This window comes from Acomys minous (assembly GCF_964271855.1).
Source record: "Acomys minous genome assembly, chromosome: 3".
NCBI classification, from domain to species: domain Eukaryota; kingdom Metazoa; phylum Chordata; class Mammalia; order Rodentia; family Muridae; genus Acomys; species Acomys minous.
The window spans coordinates 113296770-113316350 of record NC_140485.1 but is presented as its reverse complement, the minus strand read 5'-3'; the positions used below and the strand labels follow the sequence as shown (position 1 = coordinate 113316350).

Here is a 19581-nt window from a genome sequence, read left to right as displayed (position 1 = left end):
TTTGTGTGTATGTGTGAGTATATATGTGTATGTGTGTAAATGTGTGTTTGTTTGCATGTATGTGTGTATATGTATGTGTGTGTATGTGTGTATGTGTGTATGTGTGTTAGTGTATATGTGTATATATATGTATATGTGTTTTTGTCTATATGTGTATATATATGTATATGTATGTTTGTGTTTATGTGTATATATGTATATGTGTGTTTGTGTGTATATGTGTATATATATGCATGTATGTGTGTGTGTTTGTGTGTACATGTAGGTTTATGTGTATGTGTGTGTATGTGTATATATGTATGCATGTATGTATGTGTCTATGGATATGTGTGTATATGTATTTTTATGTATGTATGTATATGTGTTTGCATATGTGTGTGTGATTGTGTGTGTGGATTCATGAGCACAGATGCTGGGAATTCCATGAGAAAGTGTGGAACACTCTTGAACTATGGTCACAGGTGGCTGGCTGGCTATGAGCCACCCAATGTGGCAGTAGCTTTTGATAGTGAATCTTTCTTTACTTTGTGTCTGTTGTGCATTTAAAGAGTTGAGAATATGTTTCTTGTGTTTGGTGTGCACCTGAACAAAATCACTAAGGGGAAATTAGCAAAATACTAGTTAAAATGAAATGTCAGGCTCCCATTACTTTAATACTCTTAATTCTCCAGAAAAAGTCACTTTTGATATCTTGAGTTCCCTTTAACTAAATTTTTTATTTGATTTGTCCATAGAAATACTTTCAAAAATATTTTAGTTTATGTTATATGTGAGTATGTGTGTACACCACATTGGTGCCTAAAAGCATAAAAACCTCCAATTTTTAAAAGACAAGGCTGTAGTCAGGCAGTATCTAATTTCTGCGTTTGCCATTTGCACACTTAGCGACCAATTTGCACACTTAGCGATCAAAATTATTTGGTAAAAGGTCCCCAGGCCAGCTGCAGCCCAGGAACACAGCATGCCCACACAGCCATGCAGTGCCTACCGGCACAGGGGCCCGATAGGCTCCGCGAGGGCACCCACTGGAGCCGCTGGAACCCCACCTCCGAGGAGCCCCCAGCACCCGCTGCGCTCTCCGCGATTGGTCCTTCTGATGGTGCACCTGCCTGCTGAGGCTGCACTGTTTCCCTACAAAGCCTGATTTACAGATACATCTTCCCGTCATGTCACACTGCGGTGACACAGAGCCCAGGGGACTGCAGTCACACAGCTCACAGAATCGCTTCGCTGGGTCCCACCACGTGCTGAGCTTTAAAACCCAACAGAAGGGAAAACAAGGAAAGAAAGTAGCATGAGCAAATGGTATTATGCAAGAGAGAGAGAGAGGCAAAGGTATTTTGAAACTGTCTACTGAAGTCCAGGCTGAAGTCTGAAAATTACTTTCTTGTTGTGAGTAATAAAATATATCTAGGTGACAGGAGCCAAAATTGACAGGCTCAATGCCTTAAGCATGGCAGGACCACCATTGTATGAAGATACTGAGAAAAACCTTCCAACTGATGGGATATTTCACTTTAGCCAACCGTTAGGTCTAAAACTATATGGAATATCTTACTAAGTTTATTCACTGAAACTAACTTTTAAATGATAGAACTGGAAGGCAAGTGCCTGCCAGGGTAGGGGGTATTCCCTAACAGCAAAAAGAATTTTACATTTTAATCTCCTTCGAGGTAAATTATTTTACTCTGCACAGAATAGAATCCAATCTGTTATTTGTTGAAGAAATAATAAATTATAGCAGTTATTATAAGAATTTGGAGGTGGGAACACAGGTCCACTGCAATGTCCAGTGAGTTTTGCTCTGTTGGAGAGAACATCTCACTGAGTACAGGTATTTCACCTTCAGAAGTAAGTAATGCTGACTACTTTGTGCAGTGTGTGTATGAAATCCACCATTGGAAGGAGGTGATGGTGGTCCTTACCTTACACTCATCACAGCGCCTTCCCTGCACATTGGGTCTGCACTCACACTGCCCAGTTCTTGTGTGGCAGATCTCCGAGAAGGAGCCGTTGATGTTACAACGGCAGGCTGCGAAGACAAGACACACAGACAATGAAAATACGATCTCACAGGTTGCCACTGTAGTTCAAGCAGCCCTTGTTTTGGGGATGTTTGCATAGACATTGCTGGTTGAACATCCTTAACCTAAAATCCAATATTTGAAGTGCTGCAAATCTGAACAGGAGTTGTTATAGAGAGAGTTGTAGCATGGGAACATGAGCCGCTGAGTCTAGTATTAGGATGTCTTCTAATGTGCCGGGCACCCTTCAGACATCTTTATTATTTAACCCTGCACCATCCCTGCATATTGTAGACATTGGGACACACGCTTGCGTGGCACATCACTCTACTTAAATACTAACACAACCACTGTTATAACCTCGAGAATGAAGACAATGAAGGGCAAAGAAGCAATGACACATATAACATCACATACATAGTAATTGTCAGGGCAGGTTCCAGAGTCTGCTTGAGCCAGGGAGTTCCCCCGTTTTCAGGTTCAATGTTATTTTACCTCTTCATAGACATATCGGGGTAACATCTAACTGTCACAATCTCATTAGATAAATATAATGTATACCCCTGGAAGGCTGAAGCAATTCTGAGAAATTATCAGTACCAATATTTCTTTTTGGCATAGCGTTAATGTCATTTTGATAAAACATTTTCAACATAATGCTTATATACTATATGCCAGCTTTTGTACTAAGCTCCACTAATAAGAATGAGTTGAAGCGACTATATGTCCCTTTGATAATATGAAAGTATGTAAAAGGGCAGAAAAATAACTTCAAATCGAGTAGGAATATGACACTCTCCCTGCTAAAAATCGTTTTTATTTTACAACTTTTATTCTGTCTCCAAGGGTTGGAAACATACTTGTTTTAGGTACTCTTTTTATCACTTTGGCATTAGAAAAGTTTTATAAAGTTATTCTGAAATATATACTGACTAAATAAGTCTAAAGCCCATTTTAGTTCTCAGATACAGGTAGCAACTAATGGCTTACTCTGTATAATTGCACTCATAGCAGAATAAAGCTGTGATGGGAGATGACACGGGATTTATTCACGTGTGGCTTTGGTAAGTGTGGTGCAACATCATAGCTTATAAACAGACACTCCATCATCCTATGACACTGTTCTGTTCATTTGCCTTCAGGTTCTACCACTTGGTCCTCTTCCATCAACATTTGGCCTTCGGTGCCACCTATCTTGAGGCCACTAAGAACTGGTCCAGCCAATTTACCACTCCTATTTCTGAGTCAGATGCTCAAGGATAGTCTTCAGGTGGAGTGTAAGCATAAGATGAGAAAAATAAGTCTTCATTAAACATTCACATTCATGTGGGCATTAGAATTGTTCCGCATCATGGAACTTTACATAAATTTCTTGTGTATACTAAGCTTTGCAAATTTCAAATTATTCAGAATCACTAACTCCCCCTTGCTTTTAAAAAGTAGGAATTACAAAAGCGACTTTTCCATAATGATGTTGGTAACTGATCAATATTATTTAGAAATAACAAAAGCAATATTAAATGTTTGTAATAATCTATTTGTAAAATAGGACAAACAGCATTCATAACTTAAAATTTATATAGAGAAAAATAAAGTGTTGTTTTATCCAGTGTGTGTATATGTGTAAGATGGTCCCATTATGTAGTCCAGGCTGACCTAGAACTCTGTAATCCTCCTGCCTCAGATTCGTGAAAGCTACGAGTACAGTGTTTAGCGCCACAAGTTATGAACTTCCTATCAATGTGGGCTTATGCAGTATGCATAGAAGAGATGTATTCCTAAAAATTATAAAAACATTCCCTAAATATTTTATAGACTTTAAATCAAATTATATGCTGAAGAGCCTTAAATATCATAACTACACCTACACTACAAGGCAAATAATACACAAACTGATGATAATTTATATTTTGGGCTGTTGCTGTTCTCTTACATTTTTCTTTCATGTTCTCATGGGACTTCGTGCCACAGATCATAATAAAATGAGTGGAATGTCCTTAGCTTTGTGGAGCGAGCTATTAGATGACATAAAAAGAAGTCATGAAATGGATAATTAGACTTAGAATTTGTGAGCCACCGATACTCATGACTAGCAGAGGGACTACTTCCAAAGACTGACAACGGAAGGTATCAGTGTCAAGAGCCCACCGCATCCCACATCCCACATCCTGCATCCTGCATCCTGCATCCCGCATCCCACACCCCGTATCCCTGTACGTGCTATATCCGTGAATCCCCACAGACAGCACATGACCCTTTGGATGTGGGGGAGCCATTCCTAGAGTCACAAAGCCAGAGGCTGACACTCTCAGGTATTCATTCAGCATGAACGGAAGGCATTCTTGAGTTCCCCGATATTTCACAGGAATGCCAAATCCGGAGTGTGTAAAGTCACTCTGGTCTTATGGGAAATTTTGTCCAGAAAGTCAATTTGTGATTTTAACAAACTCCAGTTATTCCAGAGAGTGATTTGTTTTGACTTAACCAATTATTGCTCTGAAAGGACAAAAAGCTAAGACCCTGCTTCTCAAGTTTCAGAGAGACACATCTCTTCCTGGAGTAGGGTCACTGCTGTTTACAGCAGAGATAACAGGCTGAGTTTCCGGTGGTGCCTGGAAATCCAGAGGTCCTGGACCCACCTCAGCACCAAGCCGCCTCTTACAACATTAATTCCACAGAAATGAGCTCTTGTTGGTCTCATAGGTCTCTTCCTAAAAGATTATAACAGTGAAGTGGATAAGTGCCAGATAAAACACCAGGACACTGTTGTGGATTCACACTTTTGGACTTATTCTCTTTTGCATATTATGTTGTTATAAAACAATTGTAATGTCTATGTACCACTGAATTCTAAACCCAAGGAGGAAAATAGTAGAGGGGAATATGTTGTACTCAAACTTTTGAGTAGCATCCTACAAATAATTTTGACATGGGAATTAATCATGCAACTATCATATGCCAGTGTGTGAAAATATTGTCATAATTTTACACTTTTTTTTTTTTGGTTTTTCGAAACAAGGTTTCTCTGTGTAGCCTTGGTTGTCCTGGGCTTGCTTTGTAGACCAGGCTGGCCTCAAACTCACAGCAATCCACCTGCCTCTGCCTCCCGAGTGCTGGGATTAAAGGTGTGTGCCACCACGCCCGGCCAGTTTTACACTTATTATGAAATACAAAAATGGTAAAACACTCATATGAAAGCAAAACCAATTAGTACTCACTGATAGGTATTGTACAATAATATGGATAGATGATTTATTTCAATCAAATGATTAAGTCGATACTAACAAAAAGGACCAAATAGGCCTGTATTGTTCCTAAATTCTTCTTTACTGGTACAGATTTCAGTTCATTTAAAACAAAATTTCATTGCATATGTAAGTATTAATATGTGCATCACTTGAAAACCAACATTTAGCAATGCAACAAAATTTAAAGGGTTTATTCTATTCATTACTACGAGACAATATTTTGGAACATGCAGACATTATTTTTCACTGGGCATTCATCATCCACGTTTTACAGATAATTTCCTAGTCTCCAACCCCCACTCAAGAACTCATCAGCTCCCTTGAGGTCTCATACATCAATTCTGTCAGGGACATCAATAGTTCAGGACTTACGTTGACAGTTCTTTGCATCAACCGCGTCTCCAAAATACCCATCAGCGCAGAGCTCACAGTACCGGCCTGTTGTACCTGGCTTACAGATCAGACAGGCACCAGACAAGCTGTCACAGCTGCCAGGGATGGAGAAGTCAAGGTTGTCATTGCATTGGCATGGCTGACATGATCCTCCAGGTACGGACGGTTGTCCAAAATAGCCTTCTGCGCACCTAAGGTGATAATTTCCGAAAGTGAGATTTTAGTGTGTGGTGGGGGAGGGGAGGAAACCCCAAGAAACCCACCCAGTGCAATGTTTACGTTTCTTTCATATCCCTCTGCCAGGATCATGGCTTTTCCTTGCAAGCATTCCTTCTCCCAAATGAAGAGTGATTTTTTAAAAAGATGCTTTTTCTATGACTGCAGTATGGATTCAAGATGGAATCCTGCCAGCTCCACTTGTAATTAGATTTCAACCAAAAAAGGAAAAGAAATTCTTGTTACTGACATTGAAGAGAGGACCAAAGTCTAGGAAGAAGGAACCCTGAAATCCTTCAGAGTCTAAGTTTACCCCAAGAAGCCCTTATAATATCGCACATCATACGTCTCCAACTGCAGCTGGTTATTTTCTGTTCACATATATAAAGCTCACGTTACTGCTGCTGCTGTTCATGCAGCAAGAGCTTGTTATGAGGAAGCCAACCCAAATTCAACATTTACTGAGTAGAAACCATGACTCAGAAAATATTATCATTTGGGTAGGAGCTCTTGGCGCCTCAGGATTAGCAATGGGTTTGTGTGCATTTGCATATAGATTAAGAGAGTTGTTTTCAATGAAGTATTTTCATTCGGGAGGAGCCTAAGCAGGAATGCCTGCCCATGATGTAGTGTACAAAATGGTGAAGCTGACAGGTTCACCCAAATTCACACCAGAGAATTCTAGGTCGTCATAAAAATAAAAGCCAACCCCACACTACATTTATTTGGGGAAAAGAAAAAAAAACCTATGTAAGTTTATCATTTGTAAACTGTGGCAAATAAACTACATTTTGCCCCAGTGCCCATGTTTTAACATGCTGTTCAATGGCACTGATGCTCAAACCCACCATGGCTGAGATTTCCTGTATCTATTCACCTTGGTCCCCTCATTTACATTTGTATCAAGCCACTCCTTTCAAAGAAGAAGTGAGACAGTGTTAGAAGGCTGTGGCTGGTCTGCCTCTGTGAACTGGGGCGTCTTATGGAATAAATACTCCACAGGAAGTGTTGCAGCTGGGAGGGAACTGGGCACTATACCAGAATATCACCGACTTCATGGGCTACCATGCCTGTGCAGAAACACCTTTGAGAGAGGCTCTCTATCGTTTGGAACACAAATGCTTTGCCTCCGTTATGGGGTAAGGAATGCACTGATAATCATCACTAGGTCAAGTTTGTGAATTTGGTGCAGACACACTTATTATCTAAATTCTGTTGAAGCTTTAAAAGGAAATATCTTACAGAGTTGAGGTTTTACCATCATCTCTTAAAAGGATTTTTAATCATATCCACAAAACGGTTTATTAAATTATGAAAGCTGGATATTGAGAGATTAGAAGAATATTGCTGCTAATTATTATTACCAATTATTACTTATTCAATTTTCTATTATAGACCATAAAATAGCATTGTAGTGCATAACATTTCTTCACAACTCTTTCTGGAGTGTTTTTTAATACATAATTAAGAAGATATTTTTAAATATTAGCCTGATCCTTACCTTATTTGATCTTTAGATATTATGATAATACACACACACACACACACACACACACACACACACACACACACACACTCATTTTGCTTATACTAAGAGTTCTTTGGCCAGTTACAATAGGTTGTACACCAATCATTACCAAAGCCAAGAGGAACATAATACTTTCATTTTGCTTCCTTCAGAATGTCTTACAGACCCCAAGAGAGATGGAATTATATAATAAACTATTAGATGTTTTTAAACAAAGATACCAATTAAAAGTCCAAATTCTCCTGGAATTAAAAATATATGCAGAAAATATAATTAAATAGAATAACTAAACATACACCTGCCATGTTTATTTCAGGCCATATGTAAGTAGAATATATGAATATATGTGACAATTCATATGCCACTTGATTGCAGTGGAACTATTCCCTTCTCCACATGCACAGTTATGTGCAAGCAGCCTCTTAAACATTAAGTCATTTGGTTTTTATTACTCTGTGTGTGTGTGTGTGTGCATGTGTGTGCGCTTGCACATGTGCACTGACTAGACTTTTTAAGAAGAGGTTTAAGAAAGTTCCATTATAGATTTAAAGGTAATCCTAAAGGCAGAGAATATTATTCTTTGTGTCTATTATTAATAGTAACAATTACTGTTATTACTTTTTGTGTCAGCTAATTAAAATTAGTAAATGTTATAGTCCTGTGGGTCTTCCCAGCCTCACAGATTTTTCTCTTTAGCAAACTAATTACAGTGTGAAATCTCCAGCTCTCTCGCTTTCACAAACAAGGCAGTATGAAGACGGTGAAAAACAGTCTGTAGGGTTTTTTTTTAAAAATATGGACATCCTGACTGTGGCTTCTCATGTTCGTGTATTTTTCAAGTCATATCATAAGAGTGTGAGGAGAGGCCCTTTAAATGTAAATGTGAAACCAGGCCACACAACAGTTCTGTAGCCGAGCTGCTGCTACTGCTAGTTCAGGAACAATTTTACTTAGTATAGGAGGGGAAATGTTAATACAAACTAACAGCAGAAATAGAGACCAAAAAAATGATAGAAAAAATGTAATAGGGCCAGTGGGACTTTTTTTTTTTAATACATTTTTATTAATTTATACATATTACATCTCAGTTGTTAGCCCATCCCATGTATCCTCCCGCCAGTGGGACTTTTGTCTCCTTCTGTTCCATCATGCTTTAATGCAATTTTCAGTTATCATCTGTGACCTACATTCCCATCCTCCATCTTCCTAAAAAACTTAGGAGGGAAATCAGCAGAGCAATTTTATATAACACTAATATAAGTCGGGCATAATATTGTTCTACTATCTAGGCCCAAGAAATATGCATTTAAATACCTAACCACAGAATAACTAGAGACATGAGAGTTAGAATCAAGCCCAGGGTTATCAAAGACCTTTTCCTCTTGGTGGAGCTGAATGTCGGCAGCTGAACAGGTGGGATGGTGCCTGGTTCAAGACTGGAAGGACTGCAAGTCTTCCGGAGAGAATTACATCAACAGAGGAGGAGCCTGTAGTCTAACAGGCTTGCCTGGGCCATGGCGCTATGTTCTCACCGCTTCCAATTCGGCTTGCCGGAAGGATAGCTGGCTTGCTCGTAAGGTGCCTTTGCCAAAGCAGAAAGCGGTGCTGAGGCAGCGGGCCCAACTGGACACCTGAGCACAGCACAGGAGCTGCACTGGCAAGAAGCGGCTCTTGGGCACAAAATGTGGAGCTAGATCCAAGAGCCAATCACTAGGTCCTCCAAACTCAGCATCACATGTGAGCAGCCTCTCAAAGCCTCAGCTGTTACGATGCTGATAACAGTATTAGTAATAAGGAATGAGTGTCTCTCTGCAGCCAAGACCCAAGGACTGAAAATCAAGACTTGGGCAGAAATTGTCTGCAGCACTGTAATTGAGGGTGAGGGCACTTGATCCAGACTAAGATCTTTCTGAAGTAGAGACTATCTAAATGGTGGTTTTGGTTTGATTTTTTTTTTTTAATGAAAGGAATTCCATTTATACCTAATATGAATCTTGTGGTTAAAGTTACAGGTGAGTTTTCAAAATGTTAAACCTTTGGAGTCAATTACCTTCCACATTTTCAGTGGTTACCTGTAAGTGGCCTTTGGGATTCTCTCTCCTCAACTAGGGAATTTGAAATGTTTGCTAGCTGGAGGAGGAGACGGGGGTTTAAGGAATCCACACATTGCATTGTTTCACGTCTTCCTGTAGGATTCGCTGTGTCAATGAACCATGATATTTCTGAATGCTGTGTGATATGTCGCTGAAGCAACAGATACCTAAAGCCATTTAGTACCTCATCAAGTGCCAGGAGCACTGAAGCAGCTTCAAGTTCCTCCTTTTAGTTTTTCTTTACAGTCCAATGCTCACCTGAACGCTTCCTGCCTCTCACAGTGCTGTTCTTTCTGCTTTTCTAAATAACAAAAGTCTAGAATCTTAACAAAGTGTCTCCTCTGCATCTTAACTCTGTTTCCTTTGTGAAACTACCCTCAGCAAAGAAGCCAGGTGAGTGTCTCCGGGCTCTAAGTAGCACTTGGCATCTTAAAGAACATCATTAATAGTTTGCTACTTTGTTGTAGTTACAATTGTCATTCCATTTACTGCTTTTGTTGGTTGGTCACTTTGCTAAGTTTCATTCTGTCAATTTAAGATTTAACCCCATGGTGTACTATATGCCACAGTAAAGGGATTGGACAAGGAGGAAAACAGCAACACAGGGAAATCCTAGACTTTGGGTTGTGGTTTCTAGTGGCTTCTCACCTCTTGTAAATCTTGCCCAAACACAAAAATGGGATGACTGCAGCAGAAAGGAGAAGACATGGGCACTTCGTTCAGGTCTCACCCTAGCTAAGGAGCTACAGGCTTGCTTGCTGCTAGAAGAGGCAAAGTCAGTTCTCTTCAATGGAGTAACATCTTGTAATCAACCACATTCTAGAAGCAGTCACTCAACAATCTGGACTCCATGTTTTTGGCAGGAGGTTGTTTCTTTGGGTGTTTTATTTTGTTTTTGTTCTTGTTGTGTGTGTGTGTGGGGGGGGACATGTGTGGGCTTGCTGACTCATGTGCCATTTTTTTTTATGATGAGAGAAAAAGTTGGGCAAGTATGGAGGTGCAAGAGGATCTGGAAGACTTTCATGGGACATGCCTTTTGGGCTAGTGTCCAATTATAAATGAATATATACTATGTGAGTCTTTCTGTTTCTGGCTTACCTCACTCAGTATGATCATTTCTAGTTCCATCCATTTGTCCACAAATTTTGGGATTTCCTTGTTTTTAATAGCTGAGTAGTATTCCATAATGTAAATGTACCACAGTTTCTTTATCCGTTCTTCAACCGAGGGACATTTAGGCTGTTTCCAGGTTCTGGCTATTATGAATAAGGCTGCTATAAACATGGTTGAGCATATGTCCTTGTGTGGAGGAGCATCTTCTGGGTATATTCCAAGGAGTGGAATAGCTGGGTCTTAAGGAAGCCTTATTCCCAGTTTTCTGAGAAAGTGCCACATAGATTTTCTATTGGGACTCTAGGTAAGAGAAGTATGGGAGAATGGGGAAATAGAAGGACCCAGAGGGTCCTAGAAACCTACAAGAAGAACATTATGATGGGTGGGTCTGGGCCCAGGAAGGTCTGCTCAAACTACTGCACCAACCAAGAATAATACAAGCAATAAATATCAACCCCCTATTCTGATCTAGCCAATGGACAGGACATTCTCCACAGTTATGTGGAGAGCAGGGACTGACTCTGAAGCCCTATATTTGACCACTTCCCCTTGGTGGGGAGGCCTAGTGGCACTCAAAGAAAGAATAAGCAGACTACCAAGATGAGACTTGATAGCCTATGACCATATAAGTGGGGGAGGAGGTCCCCCTCGGTCATAGACCTAGAGGAGGGGAATAGGGTGAAAGGAGGAGACAAGCAAGGGAGTAACAATTGAGATGTAATCTGAACAAATTAATAAAAAAGTCTTTTTAAAAAGAGGATCTGGAAGGAGATGAGGGAGAGGCATGAATATAAATAAAATACTTTGTATAATATTCCAGAGAATAAACAAATGCATTATTTAAAAGACTTGGGATGGAGTCAGGAAGAGACAGAGAATTGAAGATAAAGATGCTGTCAGTTCCTGGTGTTAGACTCGGAGACGCTGAATGGTTCCTGAACAACTGTTTCCCTAAGAGTGCAATGGAAGGGGAGAGAGCTGGAAGATCTAAAGGGAAAGCTAATTGTGAGGACCAGGAAAAGGAAGAGGTCAGCTGACACATACTTGGATGATCTATTCAGGATGCTCAGCCACACTGTGTGTCCATTTCTCTGAAGCACTCATAACCAGAAATGCTCACCTACCACACACACACACACACACACACACACACACACACACACACACACACATACACACACTTGCACACAAACTCCTTGAGTTCCACAACTGGTTAGAACTTTGATTCAGGACGGCTTGCCAAAGAGAGTGGAGAAAAAACTCTAATCATCTAGTCCGTTCATCTAAGTCATAGCAGCTTCCATGGAGGACTGGAGTCCCAGAAACAAAATGGATTGAGAGAAGGAATACAAAGGCATGCTGCATGTCTTCCTGGTGCATTCATGTCATAAGAGAGCAGAAGATTTAAGTCAGGGATGAACCAGCCAAGTTGCCTGGGTTTCCTCACTGTCCACGACAGGGGATCTTTGAGGTGCTAACCGGTTCATGGATATCTACTGAACCTAGGTGATTATGGACAACTTTAATACAGAAATAATGACAGCGTGGAAGGCACTGTGGCAGCTGGGAAGTGTTGGGTTTGAGCGAAGTGTTGGGTTTGATTGCGTTGTACCTACGGGGACCACATACGATTTTCACAGAATGGTTTTGACCACAGATATCCACTGTAACCCGTTGCTCTCCCTGAGCCTGATTTCTGTTTTTTTTTTTCCCTTTCAATGCTAACAAATGCATCTCAAAAATATTTCTATTAGTATTTTTGATCCACCTCATGGGGTTTTTGACACATAAACATACTCTGAAATGGCAAATCTTAACTATTCAAGGAAAATCTTAACCCAAATTCTGGATAAGAAAATACAATAGCTCATTATCTCTCTAGTGATACTGGAAGATTATTTTTTTGGCTGACAAACTTAAGTTGGAAATAAGATGTATCATTTGCTACATGGTCTATGAATCTTGCCATCTTTGGTATCTGATTAATACAGATTTTAGACAGGCCATCATACTTTCTGTCAACTATTTCTTTCCTTGCTGATTTTAATCATTCAATTGGAATCCCCCCAGATCACACATGACTATTCTCACCCACCTTAATAAAGGTCGTGAGCTAATTGAGGACAAAGATGGAAAAACACATCTGTTTTCATTCAGTGTTTTCCCTTGTACCTAACATATGGTACTTGCTAAATAAATATTTGTTAAATAAAATGTAGCTTGTTAAATTGCACATGGCTCAGATATTGTCCAATGTGCAGAAAGGAAAATGCATGGCGCAAAGCAGTATTAATACATCAAAGACCATGCTCATCAAAAAAGCAGATTTCATAGCCTTCTATGACAGGACAGCTGCCATTTTCTAGTTGCTAAAATGAAGGTTGCCTGTGATGAGCTGGAGGGTAGTAGATATTGGTGCAAATCTGTCTTGGCAATGGCACACTGTCCTATTAGAATGTCATATACACGCTGCCTTAAAAAAATACACATACACAATTAAAGACCTCCCGTTTCTCAACTGCAAATAAATCCCCCTTTGTTCTGGACTGTTCTTCCCTTTCTCATTTACACATGCTGCCATAATCACCAACAGGACTCATGACTGATGGAAACTGCTCCTGGCATGCTGCTGGCCAAATTCTCTGCAGGTGAAGGCTTGACCAGGTGATGGCTCTAAGAAAGCAGGAAAGGATGAGAAGAAATATCTCTCCCTAAGGTTAGCCTTCGTGAGAAGGCAACAATGCCCATGGCCTGGCTTTTCTTCCTTTTCCTTGTCCATATCCCCAGCTGTGGTAACTGAGGGTATCACATCTCAGAGTTAAAAACAGGAGGGGAGGTTGTTCTGTCTGTCTGTCTCATCAAGGAAGACATTTGCATCACTTTTTAGATTGGGAGTGAATACACACAAGAAATATATTCTTCAAATATTTCTAAGGAGGAAATATGTTGACGGAAACTGTCTGAAACAATATCTATGTTCCTGCTTCCAAGAAACTTAACAGGAATTAAGATACCAGTTTAAAAAATGATTAGAAGGAGATGTAAGTCATGATGATAAATTATGCTTTGTTTTTGTTTCAAATATATTTACTGTAAATTATAGGCCACTTGCTGAACTATGAACTATGAGTTTAAGCCACATTTTAAGGACAAAAAGCTAATTATGAAAAATAAATGGTGCCAAGGGTAGACAGTAAGATAAATCTTAAAATCGTGGCTTTCCACTTGAGCAACACTTTTTTTGGGGAAAGAATGTAGGTGAATGCTTAACCTTTAAGATTAAAACATTAATCAGATATCCTCGGAGTGAATAGAGATTTATAGACCAATTTCCAGAGAATAAATAAACTATAAAAACAGAATGCATTTGTGTGACATGTGTGATAAGAAAGTTTATTTCAGCCCATTGAGCAGCGAGGTTTTCTGGAGCCGGGGAAGTTCGTGCCTGTAGCTTTATAACTCTCAAGGAAGGTAGAAACCATTTTGCAAGGCAGTGTGACGCATGCTTACCTCTCACAGCGCGGTCCTGTGTACCCGACAGGACATTCATCACAGATCAATCCCAGACTCCGGTCTAAATGGCACGTCGGGCTAAAGCTGCGGTGATGATGTTCAGGAGACAAGGAAAAAGCACACACACGAGGTCATTAGCAGCGTATTTTCACATCTTTCTCTACCACCACTGTAACCAAAGGGTATAGGCTGGATGAGAGTCTGGGCGATGAAGGATGAAATGGCGTCGCTGTTTCGATAGACACGAGTATAGCCCAGTTGAGAGCAATGTCCCTGTGGCATGTGAGTAAGTGACTTTGGACTGTTCGGCCTCTAACATCACCAGTGAAAAGAGTGGACAAACAGCTTTTCAAGAACTCCCCAGCACTGACAAAACCACTTTCACATCCCCCTCCTCTCCACGTACATCCACTCAGGAGTTTGAAGCAGCTTGAAGAAACCCAAGAGAATTTGAGACAGCAGTGACGTCATCGTGGCTGTATGAGTTCCTGTATCTGGACCAGCTGCCATGCGGCACCCGTGCAGGCTCTTCCAGCTGTGTACCCACAGGCGTGATGATACATGGATGGAAAGCTTTCAGCAGAGATCTAACGCGTACATTCTGCTTGATTTATAACCACAAAAATCAAACCAAACCGGCTTTGCCATTTCACACCTCCCAGCATGTTCCAAAGTTTACCTGTCTTTAAATACATTTCCAATTTGGGGCTGAAGCAGCAGAGTGTGACATCAAGACAAAACCAGCACAGTTATAGGGTAACATCAGCCTTTGTCATCCTGTTCCGTTTTAGTTTCATTTGTTTGCCTGGTAAGGAGCACCTCCCATGCAATAATTGATGTAGTGCAACTGTCTTCTGGATTTCCCATGAGCCCTTGTCTATCTTGAGTTTTCTGGTACATCGCTCTTTTTAAAATCTTACTTTTATTTGATACATAAACTTATTTTATGTTTATATAATAATATGATTACATATTTATAGGGTGTCATATAATCTTTCATGGTATATAATGTACATATTTAAATCGTGTTGAACATGTCCCCTAAAACACCTTTCATGGCATGGAGAGATGGCTCAGAGTTTAAGAGGACACTAGCTGCTCTTCCACAGGTCCTGAGCTCAATTCCCCGCAACCACATGGTAGCTCACACCCATCTATGATGAGATCTCCTGAAATGCAGGCGTACATGCAGTCAGAGCACTGCATACATAATAATAAATAAATACATCTTAAAAAATTAAAATGAAATCTTTCATTTCTCTATGGTAAAAAAAATTCAGTCACATGTTGCTATTTTCTGAAGTATATATGTTTTTCTAACCTACAACCCCCTTATGACATATATAAAACCATGTGAGACACACTTGGGCTCAATGACCTCTAAGGTTACATCTCCTGATCAGCCTTTCCACGGCCCTGTCTTCCATCATTTTACCAGACTCTGCTCAGAGGATTGATCTCTGTGTGATCAACTTCTCTAGACTCCACATCACCATTTAAAGGAAACTGTCCTCAATTAATCTGACTCCAACTAGGTTTTCTCTATCATATGTTCTATTCTATAATAAAAAAAACAATTTAGTAAAGGCCTGCTTAAAACCAAATCCTTAGGGAGAGCACAATAAATTACACACATTAATGCCCTGGTCTGGTTCTGCTTCTGATAGTTGGGAAGACTCTGTGATAGTTTTCCAACTTTGGTGCCAATCAGGTCCCAGCTACCTTTTAAAGCAGTCTCTGGCTTGGCCCTGAGTGGACCTGGGATGTTTTGGTAATTCTCCTTTCTCTATAGTACCAAGTTATTAGGATCCATTAGGCCCATCATACTAGCTACTTCAACTCATTTTAAAATCGAAATGAATATGTGGGTTCAGAGAGAGAGAAAGTCTGGCCAGAAAAAAAAAATGAAAAAAACAAAAAAAGCCCTTGAATTTATAAAAGTCATCCAGGTGAAAGAGGTACTGATGGGTACTCTGGGACCCAGTTCCCAGCCCACGAGAGGAATCTTGTTGGAGGAGAGCTTGCAACAAAAGGGTTTACATGTCTCATGTCTGAGCACATACTACAACAAACAAACCGAAATCCGATTTCTCCCATCACTTACTTGTCATTTGTTATTGTTTACAAAACTAAAGAAAAAAAAAAACGGATTCTGACAACTCACTGTGGTGTACATGTCCAAAATTGTCATTCTCTGACTGTCTCCTGTTTATGGCGAGCGGCACCCCCACGGAGAAAGCCCGAAGTTTCCAACTTTGTTGGACTGTAGTGACTGAATGCAAACCAAGTGAACCATATATATTTTTTAAAAATTCTAAATCAGTTTACCATAAAGGCATGTCAAAGGTGGCTGACAAGGCTTCTGACACCTGAAAACCATTTCTAAAATAAATTTCAAATTCTTAAAAATACTCCTTTGTCAGTTAAAGCTAACAGCAATAAAGTTGAATATGCTCACTGACAGAGAGTGATACTTTTTTCAGGAAAAATATTAAGCAATAACAATATATTCGATTTGACTAGCTCTTACATTTCAGAGTACTTTTATCATAATTGCATTGAATTTTAACAGAATCCTATGAGCTGGTTGAGACAAATATAATTTTTCTTCCTCAAGGTCATACACTAATTTCCAGGAAAATTTACATGAGATTCATGACTTCAGGGTCTTCATTTGATCCTCTCCGCTCCCTATAACCACCTGTCACTCAAACTTGCTGGAGAGATTTACATGAGCCTAAGCTCTCAGTCATATAAATACTTGCCATGGTGCATTCAAATACAATCTCTTCTTAAAATCGCCCTCTCTGCACGCTTTCATCGTCTTTAAACAATGCTAACTGGGCATTGTTTCTTTCCTAGAGTAATTGCAGTTACAGTTACAGGAGAAGATGGCATGCAACAGCCTAAATAAAGTTAATAGGAGGAACGAATGTGCATTGTAACAATGTCCTCAGAGTCTGGTGGCCTGGTGGCAGGCATCTCCACCCTGATTCTGGCCCAAATGTGAAGCTAATTGCTATGAGACTCAAATAGGGAATGGTAAGGTCATCACTGGCTTCAAGTGATTCCAACCTTATGCCACTCAACACTAGCTGGCCCATGCATCACCACCACCACCAACAAAAAAATACTGTGCACCTAGATTTTCCAGCCCACAAAACCAAATTCTAGGTGAACCAAGAGCAAAGGTTGGAAGTGGTCAAATATGGGGCACCAGAGTTTGTGTCAGAGTCAGTTCCTGCTCTCCACTTAAACGTGGAGAATGTCCTGTCTCTAGGCAAGATCTGAGTAGGGGTTCGCTGTTCACTGCATGTATTGTCCATGGTTGGTGCAGTAGTTTGAGCAGAACCCCTGGGCCCAGTTTTGCACATCCTGATATTCTTCCTGTAGGTTTCTAGAACCCTCTGAATCCTTCTATTTCTCCATTCTCCCATACTTCTCTCACCTAGAGGCCCCCAATTCCCCTTGGTGGGGAGGCCCAGTGGCATTCAGAGAAAGGATAGACAGGCTAGACAAGGATAGACAAGATGAGACTTGATAGCCTATGATCATATAGTGGGGGAGGAGGTCCCCCTCAGTCACTGACACAGGGGAAGGGAATAGGATGAAAGTTGCAGGGAGGAAGGAACAGGTAAATACAAGGAATGGGATAACAATTTAGATATAATCTGAATAAATTAATTAAAAATATAAAAATCAAAACAAACAAACAAACAAAAAGAAACAAACAAATGAAGAAAGAGCAAAGGTAGGAAGAAAGGCAAGCTACTGTTGGGAGAAACCATATACCCCTTCTCAATAGTCAAACATATATTATTATATGTACAAGGACTTCATTTATATGTATGTAGACATACATATATACTCGAATGAACAATTACAGTCACACATGAATATATATATGACTCCATATGTAAATATTAATGCACGTGTATAGATATAATTAGCTTTTCTCTAAAATAATGTTAAGTTGTCATGGAATATATTGGCATAGCTTATCCTGAAACATATTTTTTAATTAAAAGGACTAATATTGATAATTTAACATTGTCCTGTGTGCATATGTGTGTGTGTGTGTGTGTGTGTGTGTGTGTGTGTGTGGTTTACATGTGTTCATGCACATGCTTATGGGGCCACACATGTATGTGTGTGCCCATGCTTGTAGAGGCCTGGAACTGATGCTGGTTGCCTTACTTGGTTGCTATCTACTTTATTTGGGGTCTATCTCTCCAGACACAGAGCTCATCAATTTTGGCTAGTCCAGCTGAGTAGCTTGCTTGTTCGGAAGCTGTCTTTGCTTCCTGATTGCTGAGACTATAGGTCTCTGTGTTGCCTGGCCAGATTTTTTTTTTTTTTTTTTTTACTTAGGTGCTGTGAATTTAAACTCTGGTCATCATGCTTCTGTGGCAAGTACTTTGTTCACTGACCCATCTTCCTAGTCCAATATAATCCAATGTATAAGCCCTAAAACCAGCTCTAGAAATATTCCGCTGTTTTACAGACATGGCTCTTAGTATTCCTGATGCCCACCGAGCATTGTTGTGAAAGTAGCACATACATAGGACTTGGCAAGGCCCAAACTCGTGTCCAGACTATGACAAGAATACTTCTAAATGAATTACGCACTTGGGGGAAATTTCAAAAGACTTCAATGACAGCATCTATTTTTGTACAACCCAAGTGCTTGAACAAAGATATTCATGGATTTTTGTTTTTAGGACTTTGATCTGTGTAACTAAAAATTAATGATTATAGACTGATATGTTTATACTTTATTTGCTTCTACAGGAGTAAAGTTCATTACTTTAGTTACTATTTGTAGTTAAAACATATGCATCACTAAGGTAAGAAGGACAAACTCTGGACACTGTGAGTAGATGATGAACGTGATCTGTATTTGTAATTTAAATTTTATATGCTCATCTATATCTATATATCTTAATAATCACACCAATCTGTCTTTATCTCGCTCACATTTGATTTATTTAGCAATGATATCTAAGAAATTTGGAGCCAAAATGCCTGTGATGTCTAAGATTTATGACCAGGGATAAGAGATAAATCACTAAGATAAAGCCTGCACTTCAGGTGGAGGTTGCGGCAACCTTTAGCTCTTTTCTATTATTTCTGAATAACCTGTGAAAACTCAAACCTCATCTTATAAATTAAATGTGAATATTCAATTATTCCTCAGAGTACCTAGCTCAGATTACAACAGTAAAGTTTTTTTTTTCTTCAATTATAGAGATGGTTTCATTCACCATCAAGTACATACACCTACTGAATAGTTTTGTTATTTTTCTGAAAATATTTAGGTTATAGATAAAGATGGACTTTTCCCATTGCAGTTGTTCAGCTACACAATAATAATCATGTACATTGTTTTCAATAAAAAAGATTGTATGACTTTAGTCACAAACTTATGTAACTTAAAAACTATGTGGAGTGCC

At 39.7% G+C, this 19581-nt stretch overlaps 1 protein-coding gene across 1 annotated transcript in view; it reads right to left on the bottom strand.

Annotated features, from left to right (window-relative positions):
• Nucleotides 1-19581, bottom strand: part of LAMA2 (laminin subunit alpha 2) — a 588770-nt gene that overhangs the window by 215491 nt on the left and 353698 nt on the right. Inside the window, exons 18-20 of the mRNA XM_084776810.1 lie at nucleotides 14126-14212; nucleotides 5645-5856; nucleotides 1926-2032 (exon numbers count right to left, since the gene is read on the bottom strand). Coding sequence (XP_084632936.1) covers nucleotides 1926-2032; nucleotides 5645-5856; nucleotides 14126-14212 — 406 coding nt within the window. The remainder of the gene's footprint in view (nucleotides 1-1925; nucleotides 2033-5644; nucleotides 5857-14125; nucleotides 14213-19581) is intronic.